Source organism: Bos indicus, chromosome 1 (genome assembly GCF_029378745.1).
Source record: "Bos indicus isolate NIAB-ARS_2022 breed Sahiwal x Tharparkar chromosome 1, NIAB-ARS_B.indTharparkar_mat_pri_1.0, whole genome shotgun sequence".
NCBI classification, from domain to species: domain Eukaryota; kingdom Metazoa; phylum Chordata; class Mammalia; order Artiodactyla; family Bovidae; genus Bos; species Bos indicus.
Window position 1 is genome coordinate 58,758,688 of NC_091760.1, and position 14,663 is coordinate 58,773,350.

Genomic DNA, 14,663 nt, shown 5'->3' on the forward strand with positions numbered 1-14,663 from the left:
AAAAAAAATAAAAGAAAATCTTTGGGACCCAGGGCTAGGCAAAGGATTCTTAGACTTGACAACAAAACAAAATCCAAGAGAAGAAAAAATGACAAATTGAGCATTGACAAAATTCAAAACTATTGCCCTGCACATGATCCTATTCAGAGAATGAAAAACCAAGCTACAGACTAGAAGAAAATATTTGCAAACCACATATTTGACAAAGGACTAGTGGATATAATATGTAGAGTTCTCAAAACTCAACAGTACAAAAGCAAGCAACTGTATTCAAACGTGAGCAAAAGACAGGACGAGAAATTTTATCAAAGATACACAGGTGTCAAGTAAACATGGAAAGAAGTGCTTGTTAAGTGAAACTACCCTGTGCTATCTCATGGCATATGCACACACACTTCTGATGGTCAGAGACCTAAAGGTTTCTCTCCTCTCCTCTGTAACCCCACATGCCTCTACACTGTCTATGTTGTAGGGAAAAAAAAAAGAAAAAGTGTGTAATATGTCCCTTAGTTATTTCTCTATTTCATGCTAATGAGAAAAAATAGAATCATATATAGGAAAGAAATACAAACCGACATCTCCTTCGACCTCTTTTTTCTTCACCCGCTTAATCCTCTTCTTTAGTACCTTCATAAGGAAATTAGCAAATTTATTGTTTTCTCCAAGCGCTGTTTGGAAACCAGAATAGAGTGCTTTTTCTTGGTCTTGGAGCTTGGCTACTTCATTCTTTTTCTCTTCCATCTCTTTAAGAGTTTCATTTATTTTCCACTAAATGGAAAAGAATATGAACAAATGATAAATAAAATATTTCCTGATAAACCAGGATCAGAGAATAATGTACATTACAGTGCAAGGTTACAGCCTACAAACATTTTTAAATCTTCTTAATAGAAGTTTACATTTCTGATGTTTGCAGAGTCATTCATTTGGTTAAAATTTAGAATTCTTTTGTAAAAATCAATTAAGGTCAGAATCAGATAAGATAGATTTTTTTGATGTTTAACTTCCTCAAAAAACTAAATTAATTTAAAATTTTTACTTATATGTGAATGTCAGCTAATATTTTTCTGTATGTGCTCTCAAAAAAGACTCTCTTTCATATCAACACAAGATACTGAAAACAAAAAGGCAAATTTGCTCTTAGTGAAGCAGATATATCTACAAACTGACATCACTATTGTGCATGCATTATGTAATAGACTCCTTCTTCCTTCATGACAAAGAGAGAAGGTATAATTAATCTCCTTAAATTTACATATTAATATATATAATAAAGAAAATTTCCTGTGCTAGTCAATTATGTATTACTCTGAAAGTAGCTATTGTATTTAAGAAATTTACCAACTCCTTTTCCACGTATGTTCATTCATAATGATAATATATAATCAAAACTCAACTTCACATGATAGCTACTAACAACAAAAATAATTTTAAAGCCAGGGTAAACAAAACATAAGGGTCACTTTTGAAAAATTAATTCTCCTACTTTATAAGATATCAGATCAAATTCATTAAAAATTATGATTCACTGTTCCCTGAGCAAGGTTACCAAAAATAGAGAGCAAACAGGAATAACAGGAAGGAGGAGGATGAAGAGAAGACAAGAAAGAGATGTAGACTAGAACAAGGGGGGAAATTAAGAAGAAGAAAAGAAGAATCGAGTCCCCTCCATAACTAAGGCTGTAGCCAGTTAGCAATCTTTCGACCGTTCATACTTGCATGTCCTGTTCCTCTTTGTCTAATGAATTAACACGCTCTTGAAGTATGTTCTCCTGTTTTTCAAAGTTCTTTAGGAGAAGCATTTCTTGAAATAATGTGACATGGTGCAGGTCAGATAATTTCATCTGAGTATCTAACTTCAGTTTCTGATGTCTCAGGAGACGGAGTTCTGCATCAAAGGTGACAATCAGTTCTTTGATCTGAGGTGCAAAAAGATATGAGGGTATGTTAGAAGCTTAAAACAGATAAGTGCATCTTTAAAACTACCCAACAATACGGATTTGTTTGGGTAAAAGCATTTGTTTATTCTGCCCTTATTTTGGATGGAAAATTATAAAGGTGGGTGAGTAGGCACATGTGTATGTATGTAGTCACATAAATTCATCAATGGTATTAAATGAATATAAATTAAATTTATTAAGTGGTAGGAAGTCTTGAAGAAGTTGCAGTCCTTCTAGCTATTTCTTCATCATTGATTAACCCATTGATCAAGAATGTCCTTCCTACTTTAAATCAGAGTTTTATAACAAATCTTGATTAAATCTTTGTTTAAATTGGAGACTACGAGCTCTTCATGGATACTGTTAGTATTTGTCTCCACTCCGTCCCCACAGTATCTCTACACTGTCCTTCACACAGTAAGCACTAAAAATTTTTTACTTCCCTCGCCTTATTTTCAAAAATTTCAAACTTATGGAACAGCAAATATTTTTAAATAGATAAACATAATTGTGGAACCATAAGAAATTTATTCAATCTTCTTTTCTTAGTTTATTTATAGATGAAGAAATTAAGACTAAAAATGATTTCCTTGAGACCAAAACTAATTTGTTACAGATAAGAACTCAAGTAACTCAGGGCCTGGTCTAGACTTTATCCCACTGCCATTTCAAATGATCTTAAATCCTCAGTTTTACTTTGATTTTGACACAGCTTCTCCCTTGTCCCATCCCAAAGAAGATTAAGAAAGCAAAAGACAGCCCCAAGGGGCAGATTCTCTTAAAGAAACTAGTACAACAGGAAGAATACACACCATTCCATGTTTGTCATTAGGCTGTACATAGGAAGCCTTGACTATGTAACGCCTATAGTGAGTGTGGGTTCAACCTAAGGCTGAGAAGCAGGAAGACATCTGTGGGTCTGGGGCAGTGAAACTGCTAAAGCATTTCAGAGAGCTAAAAAACAGAAACAAAAAACAAACCAAGGAAAAGAAAAATTAAACTTTTAATGATTGACCGTAGACTAAGTGGGTTCCGCTTTAATGCTGGCTTAATGAATCTGAATTATTTTTAAGCTTCTTTGGAGACAGGACTATATTGTCTTTAGTGCAACACCATTCTGCAACTATACCACATAGGTGTCCAAGGTTGTAAGGGTTATGCTTGTTTTATTCTCATTATACTTCATACCTGTAAGCTTTATGAAGATAGAGTACATATCTGGCTTGGGAATTGTTGCATCCCTACTACCTAGCTTACACTGTTTCTACACATAGAATGGCCAATAAATATTTGTTAAATTAATAACTAGTTAAATCAATCAAAACTTTTTACATAATACCTACTATATGTCTAGAATTGTCCTAGACGCTTCAGAGGAATCAGAAGTATATGTGGCCCTTCCCTCAAGAACTGTATGATCTAACGAAATAGAGACTAGAGGAAAAAAAAATCAATAAAACTAAGGCTGGTCTTTGAAAAGATAAAACTGACAAACCTTAATCCAAATTCATCAAGAAAAAAATGGGAGGTGGCCTAAGTCAATAAAATCAGAAATGAAAAAGCAGTACAACTGAGACCACAGCAATGAACAGACCAATTACCAGTAATGAAGTTAAATCAGACTGGATAGCTTCACAGGGGAATTCTACCAAACATTTAAAGAAGAGTTAACAACCATCCTAAAACTATCCCCAAAAATTGCAGACGAAGGAACACTTCCAAACTCATTCTATAAGGCCAGTATTATCCTGATACTAAAACCAGACAAATATATCACGCAAAAAAGAGCATTACAGCCCAATATCACTGATGAACATAGATGCAAAAGTCCTTAACAAAATATTAGCAAACTGATCCCAACAGTACCTTAAATAATCATACATTATGATCAGTGAGATTTATTCCAAGGATGCAAGGATAATTCAATAGACACAAATCAGTGTGTTGCACCACATTAACAAACTGAAAAATAAAAGCCACATGATTATCTCGCTGCAGAAAAACTTTTGACAAAATTTAACATCTATTTATGATAAAAACTTTTTAGAAAGGGGGCAGAGAGAGAACATAGCTCAACATAATAAAAGTCATAATATGACAAATCCATAGCTAATATCATACTCAAAAGGTGAAAAACCGAAAGCATTTCCTCTAAGATCAGGAACAAGACAAGGATACACATTATTGCAACTTTTATCCCACAGAATATTGGAAATCCTAACCACAGCAGTCATACAAGAAATAAAAAGAATCCAAATTGAAAAAGAAGAAGCAAAACTATTACTGTTTGCAGATGACATACACACAGAAAATCCTAAAGACACCACCAGACAACTACTAGAGCTCATCAATGAATTTAGTAAAGTTGCAGGATATAAAGTTAATATATAGAAATCTTTTGCATTTCTATATACTAAAAATTAATTATCAGAAAGAGAAATTAAGGAAACAATCTCATTTACCATCACCTCAAAATGAACAAAATACCTAGAAATAAATCTACCTAGGGAGGTAAAAGACCTATACTCAGAAAACTCTAAGAAACTGATGAAAGAAACTGAAGACCACAGGAACAGATGGAAAAATATACTATGCTCTTGGATAGAAAGAATCAGCATTGTTAAAATACTATACTATCCAAAGCAACCTATAGATTCAATGCAATCCCTATCAAAATACCAATGGCAATTTTCACGGAAACAGAACAATTTTTTTTTTAATTTGTATGGAAATACAAAAGACCCCAAATAGCCAAAACAATCTTGAGAAAGAAAACAGAGCTGGAGGAATCATACTCCCTGACTTCAAGGTCATACTACAAAGTTGTAATGATCAAACAGTATGATACTGGCACAAATACAGACACATCAATCAATGAAAGGGAACAGAGAGCGCAGAAATAAACTCAGGCACATACGGTCAATTAATCAGTGACAAAGGAGACAAGAACATACAATGGAGAGAAGTCCCTTCAATAAGTGATACTGGGAAAATGGGACAGTTCTATAACACCATACACAAAAATAAACTCAAAATGGATTAAAGACCTAAACGTAAGACTGGAAACCATAAAATTCTTGGAGGAAAACATAAGTAGAACACTGTTTGACATAAATTAAATCACAGCAATATATTTTTTTTGGCTCTGTCTCTTACAGCAAACAAAAACAAAAATAGACAAATATAATTAAGCTTAAAAGCTTTAAGATAGCAAAGGAAATCACCAAAAAAAAAAAAAAGAAAGAAAGAAAATACAACCTATTGAATGGGAGAAAATCCTGGCATATGATATGACTGATAAGGGGTTAATATCCAACATGTATAAACAACTCATACAATTCAACATCAAAAAAATGATTTAAAAATAGGCAGAAGACCTGAATAGACATTTTTCCAAAGAAGAAATGCAGGTGGCCAATAGGCACATGAAAAAATGCTCAATATTGCTAATCACTAGGAAAATGCAAATCAAAACCACAGTGAGATAATCACCTCACATCTCATAGAATGGCTATCATCAAACACACACACATACATACACAAATAACAAATATTATCAAGAATGTGGAGAGGGAGGTCTCTCAAAATACAACCTAAGGAAGCAACACTTGGGAAGCAACCTAAGTGTCCATAAACAGATGAATAGAAAAATCAAATGTGATGCATACATATGTGAAATGGAATACTACTCAGCCATATAAAAGAATGAAATTTTTCCATTTGCAATGACATGGATGGACCCGGGGAATATTATGATTAGTGAAATAAGTCAGTCAGAGAAAGATAAATATTGTATGTTAGCAGTAATATGTGGAATCTAAAAAAAAAATAAGCAAACTAGTGAACATAACAAAAAGGAAACAAATATAGACAACAATGTAGCGGTTACAAGCTGGGAGAAGAAAGAAGAGAGGGGCAATATAAGGGTACATTAATAGGTATAAACTATTAGGTATAAAACAAGCTACAGTGATTATTGTGCACCATATTTTATAGTAACTACAAATGGAGTATAATTTTAAAAACTGTGAATCACTTTATTATACATCTGTAACATATAACATCGGAGAAGGCAATGGCACCCCATTCCAGTACTCTTGCCTGGAAAATCCCATGGATGGAGGAGCCTGGTAGGCTGCAGTCCATGGGGTCGCTGAGAGTCGGACACGACTGAGTGACTTCACTTTCACTTTTCACTTTCCTGCATTGGAGAAGGAAATGGCAACCCATTCCAGTGTTCTTGCCTGGAGAATCCCAGGGACTGGGGAGCCTGGTGGGCTGCCATCTATGGGGTCGCACAGAGTCGGACATGACTGAAGCGACTTAGCAGCAGCAGCAGCAGCAGCAGCAACATATAACATTGTATATCAACTATACCTCAATTAAAAATTGTATAATCTAAGTTATAAGACAAAACTAACAATACAAAACAGCAGGAAAAATAAGTATAAAGCATGAGGTGCTGATTTAAGTGCAAATGGAGTTTAGAAGAAACGAGAGTATGTAGTGAAGGCAGAAGATTATGGAGCGAGTCTGGAAGTGAGCTGAGTTTTAAAAGATGGCAACTTTGAAAAGAAGTCATTGCAGGCAGAAGGAAATAGCAAAGAAAAATGCACAGATGAAACTCAGAAGGAGGGAAGTGAGTGGGGAGAAACAGGAAGACTGAGAAAACAGGACTGGAAGAAGTAGACATAATGGTGATGAGTAAGGCTGGGGGCAGGGTAACAGGGGTGCCTTCAGAGTGTAGCCAGAAAGACACACTGAGCAAGGCGACTCTGTACAGCTGGCAGGAGGGAGCTTTCCATCCCAGAAAGGACTTTTTCCTCCCCTATTCAGAGCACCTCCTGCACGCAACTGGCCCCAACCTGGTCCTGATTTTCCTAGAAATAAAAATATTTGCTATTCCATGATTCTAAACACTCCCACTAACAGGGCAAACCATACATTAGAGAAAGACCAGGGGTGAAAGGCAGATGGTGCCTCACTTTCACTGGAAGGTTTTAAATCATGCTCCAGCCATCATCTGAAAGCTGCTCCATCACTTCCTTAGCGTGACTTTAGATACCAATTAACATGGATTTGCCCTTGATTCCTAGCTTTTCAAAAAGTTGATAAGCTCCAAAGTTCTGGGCAGAACAGAATGATTTTCACAAGTCCAGGGATGGGGAGGGAAGCCAAACTATCAGTGAGTTGACTGGTCAGAGTTTAGGAAGAGGTTAATGTAGAGAAGTTAAAAATAAGTAAGAATCTAGATCTAGCTCTTCCGTCTTTCAGCTTTAAATAAGCAGTCGCATTTCTTACCCGGTTGATCAAATACTGTTGCATGTACACGTGTTTGATCTCCTCCCTCTTCATAATCTCCAGCTCCACGTCAGTTGGATCTGCTTTTTCAAATTCTGTGAACTTTGGAAGGTCCAGACTGAATGCTGATGCTTTTGATGCTCTAGACAACGAATCACGTGTCGTTAAATTCCGCTCCTTTCCAGAAGAGAGTCTGAGGAAGCCTCCAGCTGAGCCTGCCAATGCTGTCTGTCCCACCTGGTGGGCCTTTTCATCCTGACTTTTCACCTGCTGTTGCTTAAAAGCTAGGAGGGTTTCATCATCATACTGAAATCTCTTTTCTGGAACTTCTTCTGGGTATATCTGAGGGACCTGGGGAATGGGCAGGTGCTTGAATACGGGAAGAGTCGACTGAATGTTCTTCAGTTCTTGGACCAGACACTGTATTTCCTCGATGACAGCCACCTTAAGGTCTCGAAGAGAGACGATGCTCTTGTTCATGTGCATTTTCTTTGAATAGGCCTGAGAAAAGGAACAGGAGGGAAGTGAAATGACAACTCAGCCACAAAGGGCAGTCTGAAACATGACTTGATTTTTGTCCCTTGACTGGTATGCCTAGAAAAATTTGAGAAAAAAATCTTTCTGATCATTCCTATTCACTACCAGGTTATTTTCTCTGATGGTTAGGCTTTTCCCTATTTCATCTCTCCATAAGGGGGAGACAGTCTGGATATGACCTCTGGTGTCCCCCAACTGGCTTATCAGGCTGAGTTCCCCTGTCCTCGTCCCACTACTCACAGAAGTCCTTCTTGAGCCCTGTACTCAGCCAGATCCCAGGAGGGGGAAGGTCATCCTTTGGTTAGGAACACACGAGTAACATCCTAACTCAGGTCCCATGGGCTTAGACTCAGGGGTATCCACCTTGTATCAAACTACAATTTAACCTGTTTTGATTCTGTATTTTGGCCACGTAATGTCTGTAACTCCTTGTGCAGGCAAGGTCATGATTCTGAATTTCAGTATCACGCCACACCAAGACATTCCTGGATTCTTCCTTGGTTCCTTCTCCATTTATCTAAGCCAGGCTACACCCCTGCTTCCGCTCCCTGGTGCCACAGGTGCTTCCTCGCCGCCAGTCCCCTCCCCAGTCTGTCTTTCTTAAATGTGTTTACCAGAGCCTATAATCACATGCAGCCCTACTCCTGTGTGCAGTTAGGCAATCAGATGGCCCCAAAGCTATTAAGAGTAACTTTGCATAAATATTCAGGTTAACAAAAATTAAACATCAAAAGGCACTTCTTCAAGTAGTCTTATAAAACTTACAATGTATTTACAAGCTATTGCAATAAAATAGAGGACATGTTTTACATACTTAAGAATAAACCTTTAAAGCATTAAGATTTAAAGTCAAAATCCAGCCCTTGGGTGAGTTGGGGCCACATCTGAAGTACCTGGAGGATTGAAATTAAGCTGAGAAGAACAAACCCAAACCAGCCTGATGCCTGTAAGGCCGATGTCTTTGAGGAGCCCTATTTACATACCAAGCTTCTTTTTCTAGTTTTCCAAATATCTCACAAACTAAATACTAGCCACAGGGAGGGGGATGTATAATATACCATTTCTAACATGTTTGAGGAGGGACTTCCCTGGTGGTCCAGTGGTTAAGACTCCACGCTTCCAAGGCAGGGGATGTGGGTTAGATTCCTGGTCGGAGAATTAAGATCCAATATGCCATGTCTATGGCATGGCATGGCATGGCACATGTCTGGTGCCACCAAAAAATTTTTTTAATAAATAAAATGCTTGATACTTTTCAATGACTTTGAATTTAACCATGATAAGAATGACTTACAAAGCAATCATATTTCAATAAAAAATAAATTAATTTTTTTAAAAAAGAATGACTGCTCATTAACTCTCTAAAGAAGACTAGACATGTCTTGTCTTATTGTTGTTCATTGGTAGAAATACTATTTGTTTTTAATAGACAACACAACTGAGGCTTTGGGAGCTTTACATGACTAGCCAAGTTTATAGAACTACTAAATGGCAGAGATTAAGTGGAAGAGAACTCTGATCTTCTGACCTGTGCACTAGTGTATTCTACATTATTTAATGCTATTACTTTAATAAAATAGATTTCAGTATAGTGCAGTTCAGTTCAGGACATCACACCTGTCCATCACACCTGTCCATCACCTCTAGCTGGACCATGACATTTCAGGTTGGCTGACTGGCAAATTGTGGTTGAAAAAACATTTCTCTATAAGAAAGGATGACACACGATAGTGGAAACAGGAATTTCCTTAGACAAACAGCTAGAAAAACAATCCAAACAGTCACTAATAAAATGTTAAAAATGTCCATTTGATCAGAAAAATATAGTTATGAGCTATGAAAATTTACCTGTGGCTATTGAATATTTGATGCTGGTAAGTACAGCATCTTCGGTGAAATTGAAAGAGACACTCCTTCCTCAAGATACTTTACTTCCATTTTTCAGAAAATTATAAAATATTCAAATGTATCATATCTGTGGTATGACTTGGCACTCTTTCCAATGTGATGCCTTGAAATGCGCAATGTGCAGAGTCATACTAGGTGACCATATTCAAAAGTCTCCTCAAAATATTAGCTCAGATGCCTTTTGAGCCTCTGAATGTGAAAAGTCACTTGTCAATTCAAAGTAAGTAATTACTATGACAGGGAGAGGAAACTTTAGTACAAAAACAGATATGAGAGATCAGGATGACTAGAAGCAGTTTGAAAGAATGCAGAGAGAATCAAAATGGAATATATTAATTGTTTAGTATTGAGTCATCTACAAAGTCTGCAAGTCCTTCAAACAAAGGCTAACCACAGTAGCCTCTTTTCCTAAGTTTCTGGTAGTCCACAGCAGCCAAAAACAATATCCAATAAGGATGTGTTTGAATTTCAGAGGTTCAAAGTCCATAAAATATATTGCTTTCACCCATGAAACTGGTATTGAACCAAAAAACTAATTTGAACACTGGTTCTGTGATGTTAATAATCATGGATAAATCTCTTATCTTTAAGGACTCAATTTCCTCATGTGTAAAAATGGGCATTACTCTAGGAAAATGATGCAGGCCTTTTCCAAGATTATATATCTTTATGGATCAGATAACAAAATGGGTGGTCTTAGCAGAATTTTTTTTTAAAAAAAGGAATGTCTCATTGTCATAAAAACTACGGGTAAGTACCATAGAGTCTAGGTATCCCAGTTCCTCCTCCTTCTTGGCAGCATTTATTCTCATGTGTTCAGGTATCTTATAGTCTGCAGCTGTCTTCAAATTAAAGTCTCCCATAAATAACTGGGCCTCTTTGATGGCCTGAACATCTTTGGGATCTTCATAGTCATCATCAGGTTTACTTTTGTACCTATCAGAAAAACCGAAAACACAGCCATAAACATAAAAATAAACTCTAACTTTTCTACTTTATTCTAGGTATAGAATCAAATTCAATCGTAAAGCAAAAGCATAATTCTGAGTCTGTGGTGCAATTTCAGATTAAAAAAAAACTTACAGTTCCTCCCATTCTTTTTTTCGTTGCTGAATCTTCATTTGGGCCCTTTCAGCTTTTAATATAAGTTTCCTTGTTTTCTCAATTTGATTTTCCACCATAATTTCACTTAGGGTTTTAGGCCGAAATTTCTTCCCTTTCTCTATGACTGATTCTTCTGGCACACTAATACTTCCACCTATACAGAGAGCCAACAATTGTTTTCAATCTTTATGGAATATCAAGCAAAACTCAAATATTGTTTTCAATCTGCCACATTTTAAAAATCCAAGAATATACCGAATCCATAGTTATGGTGTATATTAAGCAATCACTATGAATTAAACCCCACCATAAGTACTTTCGGAGAAGGCAATGGCACCCCACTCCAGTACTCTTGCCTGGAAAATCCCATGGATGGAGGAGCCTGGAAGGCTGCAGTCCATGGGGTCGCTGAGGGTTGGACACAACTGAGCGACTTCCCTTTCACTTTTCACTTTCATGCATTGGAGAAGGAAATGGCAACCCACTCCAGTGTTCTTGCCTGAGAATCCCAGGGACGGGGGAGCCTGGTGGGTTGCTGTCTATGGGGTCGCACAGAGTCGGACACGACTGAAATGACTTAGCAATAAGTACTTTAGAACACCAAAATAAAGAGATATAAATCACAATTTTTACTCCTTAGAAATTTATTTTTTAAAAAACTGGTGACATAAGACATATATTAAAGAAGTAAAGAACATGATCATGAATAACAGACTAGTGGTAGATACTGGGAAGCTGGGAAAGAGTTCTGTAACATGATGATGGAGGAAGAAAACAGCAAGTGAGTCATATTTGATGTGTAATTTGAGGTGATATATATCAACTGTAGTGGTCTGCAGCCAATTTAAAAACTGGTCAGAAACGCACAAATCTAGAACTTAAAATTAATGGCTTTATCACAGACACATGAAAAGATGTTCAACATTACTAGTCATCAGGGAGGGTGTTAGTCATTCAGCTTTGTCCGACTCTTTGCGATCCCATGGACTGTAGCCTGTCAGGCTTCTCTGTCCATGGGATTTTCCAGGCAATAATACTGGAGTATTATTTCATTTCCTCCTCCAGAGGATCTTCTCAACCCAGGGACTGAACCCGGGTCTCCTGCATTGCAGGCAGATTCTTTACCGTCTAAGTCACCAGGGAAGCCCAGTCATGAGGGAAATGCAAATCAAAACCACAATGAGATATCACCTTATACCTGCCAGAATGGCTATTATCAAAATGATGACAAATAACAAGTGTTGGTGAGGAGACAGAGAAAAAGGAACACTTGTGTACTGTTGGTAGGAATCTAAGTTGGTGCAGGAGATTCCTCAAGAATTAAAAACAGAACTACCATATGATGATCCAGGATTCCACTTTTGGGTATTTTTCCAAGGGAAAAAGTTCCACTAACACAAAAAGATATACGCACCCTTATGTTCATTGCAGTATGATTTACAACAGCCAAGATATAGAAGCAAACTAAGTGTTCATTGATAGGTGAATGGATAAAGAATATGAGGTATACACACACAATAGAACATTACTCAGTCATAAAAAAAGAATAAAATATTTTCATTTGTGACAACATGGATGACCTAGAGAGTGTTGCGCTGACTGAAATAAGACAAGAAAAACAAATACTGTATGATTTCTCTTATATGTGGAGCCTAAAAAATCAAAACAAATGAATAAACATAACAAAACAGAAATAGACTCATAATACAGAAAACAAATAGCTGGTTGCCAGAGAGGAAGGGGTCGAAGGATGAAATAGGTGAGGGAGATTAAGAGGTGCAAACTTCCACTTACAAAATAAATGAGCCAGGGGGATGAAATGGACACCACAGGAAACAGTCAATAATGTAGTAATAACTTTGTATGGTAACAGATAATAACTAGACCTACCATGGTGATCATTTTGTGCTGTATAGAAATATGGAATCACTATATTGTAACCTGGAACTAACACAGTTCTCTAGGTCAATTATACTTCAGTAACAATTAATTAAAATAATACTATTGGTTTTATCAGTTATAAGTACCTACTAGAGGAATTACTCAATTTTTGTTCAAGCTACATAGAGATAACACTTTAGATATACATGAAAAATGTTAAATAATATGCATGGTTACCATTTTATTTCATATTTCAAATATATGGTACTGTGGAAAAATAAGTTAAATATGCCCTGGGTGGCCACAGAAAGATTTGATAATTAAAGTGTATTTCGTATATATAAAATAAATAACCAACAAAGACCCACTGCATAGCACAGGTACTATTCTCAACCTTTGTAATAACCTACAAGGGAAAAGAATCTGATTAACGAACATATGCGTGTGTGTGTGTGTGTGTGTGTGTGTGTGAACAATCACTTTGCTGTACACCTGAAACTAACACACACTGTAAATCAACTATACATCAATAAAAAATAAAAGTATAATTTGATCTGGATCCCCCCAAAATGGTAGAATTCAGAGAGGAGAGGAGTGAATTGGTCACTTCATTAGGAACCTGCATGTGGACGTTTCAGACATAATTAGGAAGCAGCAAGCAGGACAATAAGCTAAATGTGCCAATCAAGCAGTATGAGAAGACACTATTGGGGATAAAATAGAGATATGTTGCAGAAGGATTAAATATGTGATAAGGGTTTCAGAAGTTATCCTAGAAGCAGAAAGAAGCCATTAAATGTTTCTCAATGAAGAGTGTGAAACAGTAATAATGTCAGTACTGAATCATGGGCTCTAGCCTACATCTGGCCAGGTTGCAGTGCCCTTTACCCTTGATTAGGCTCTCCACATCTGCTCCCAGAATTCCTGTCTTGCTTCTTCTCACCCCAGTCACCCTGTGGGCAGTCACAGGAGGCAGGGATTAGAGATTTATTTTCACACCTGTATTCTCAGCTCTTCATTCTGTTTATGTCCTTAGAAAAGAGTGAGTTGTGTTCTAGCCCTACAATCTGGGGTGCGGCCCAGGAGTCTGGGAACATACACTTCCTAGGAAAACTAGCATCTGGGAAAATCCTAGATTTAAGAACAGTTGGACAAGGGAAACAAGAAATCAGTAGTATTTGGTGCTCTTATCCACCCTTAGTCACATGACTGGGAATCAAAAGGTTCTGCTCACAAAAAGAATTCAATTTTGAAATTTTGATAAATATGGACTCAAAAGCCTTCTTGTCATTTATGTTACCTGTATCTCTCTGGCTATCCTTTCTTCCAGTTCCTTCTTTTTCAAACCTCTCAAATTTGCTTGGTCTTCTCTCTGATTGACTTGCCCGTTTGGTTTTGGAGTACTTAGAGGGTTTCACAAGCCTATAGGAGGATATCTTGTGATCACTCTGAATGGCATGAACTACAATAATATCGCTTTCCAATGAATCACGAAATCTGGGGGAAAATAAGTACTTGTAATGGTCACCATTTCAATCATGCTACACAATTATTACACAATAAAATAAGATCACAATGTACATACTGATAAACAATACCATTATATCATGTTGAGTCCAAAATTCAACCATGTATATACCAAGAAGGATGTAGTGGAAGTTGAATAGCTCTTAAAGTAGAATTTTCTCATGAAAATACTAAACATCTCATTATTAACAACATACCATGGTTTTGCTAGTATGTAGAAGAGTCAAAATTTTCAAACAGACTGCAGTTTATGGTAAGTGGATCATATTAAACTCTGAGGAAGTGCAATTCATTTTCCTATTATCTCATATAGTACATATACAAAATAATACATATTTCATATAGTTATGATAGATAATAGATGGGGAGATGATAAATGTATATCATATATTACCCTATTTTCTCTACAAAAACATTAAGCTCAGGAATTCATACTACTTTCTGGTTCACCTTCCTCTTATAGCC

General features: G+C 36.7%; 1 protein-coding gene across 8 annotated transcripts in view; it reads right to left on the minus strand.

Annotated features, from left to right (window-relative positions):
* Positions 1-14,663, minus strand: part of CFAP44 (cilia and flagella associated protein 44) — a 118,173-nt gene that overhangs the window by 32,865 nt on the left and 70,645 nt on the right. For 5 of the 8 annotated variants that reach the window (XM_019981280.2, XM_070788003.1, XM_070788011.1 and 2 more), the window contains 6 exons: positions 13,972-14,168; positions 10,770-10,944; positions 10,445-10,622; positions 7,242-7,742; positions 1,716-1,919; positions 573-768 (listed from right to left, as the gene is read on the minus strand). In XM_019981280.2, the coding sequence (XP_019836839.2) occupies positions 573-768; positions 1,716-1,919; positions 7,242-7,742; positions 10,445-10,622; positions 10,770-10,944; positions 13,972-14,168 (1,451 nt within the window). Of the gene's footprint in view, positions 1-572; positions 769-1,715; positions 1,920-3,792; positions 3,903-7,241; positions 7,743-10,444; positions 10,623-10,769; positions 10,945-13,971; positions 14,169-14,663 lie in introns of those variants that run through there. The other 3 variants (XM_070788008.1, XM_070788021.1, XM_070788031.1) reach the window with 3 other exon arrangements.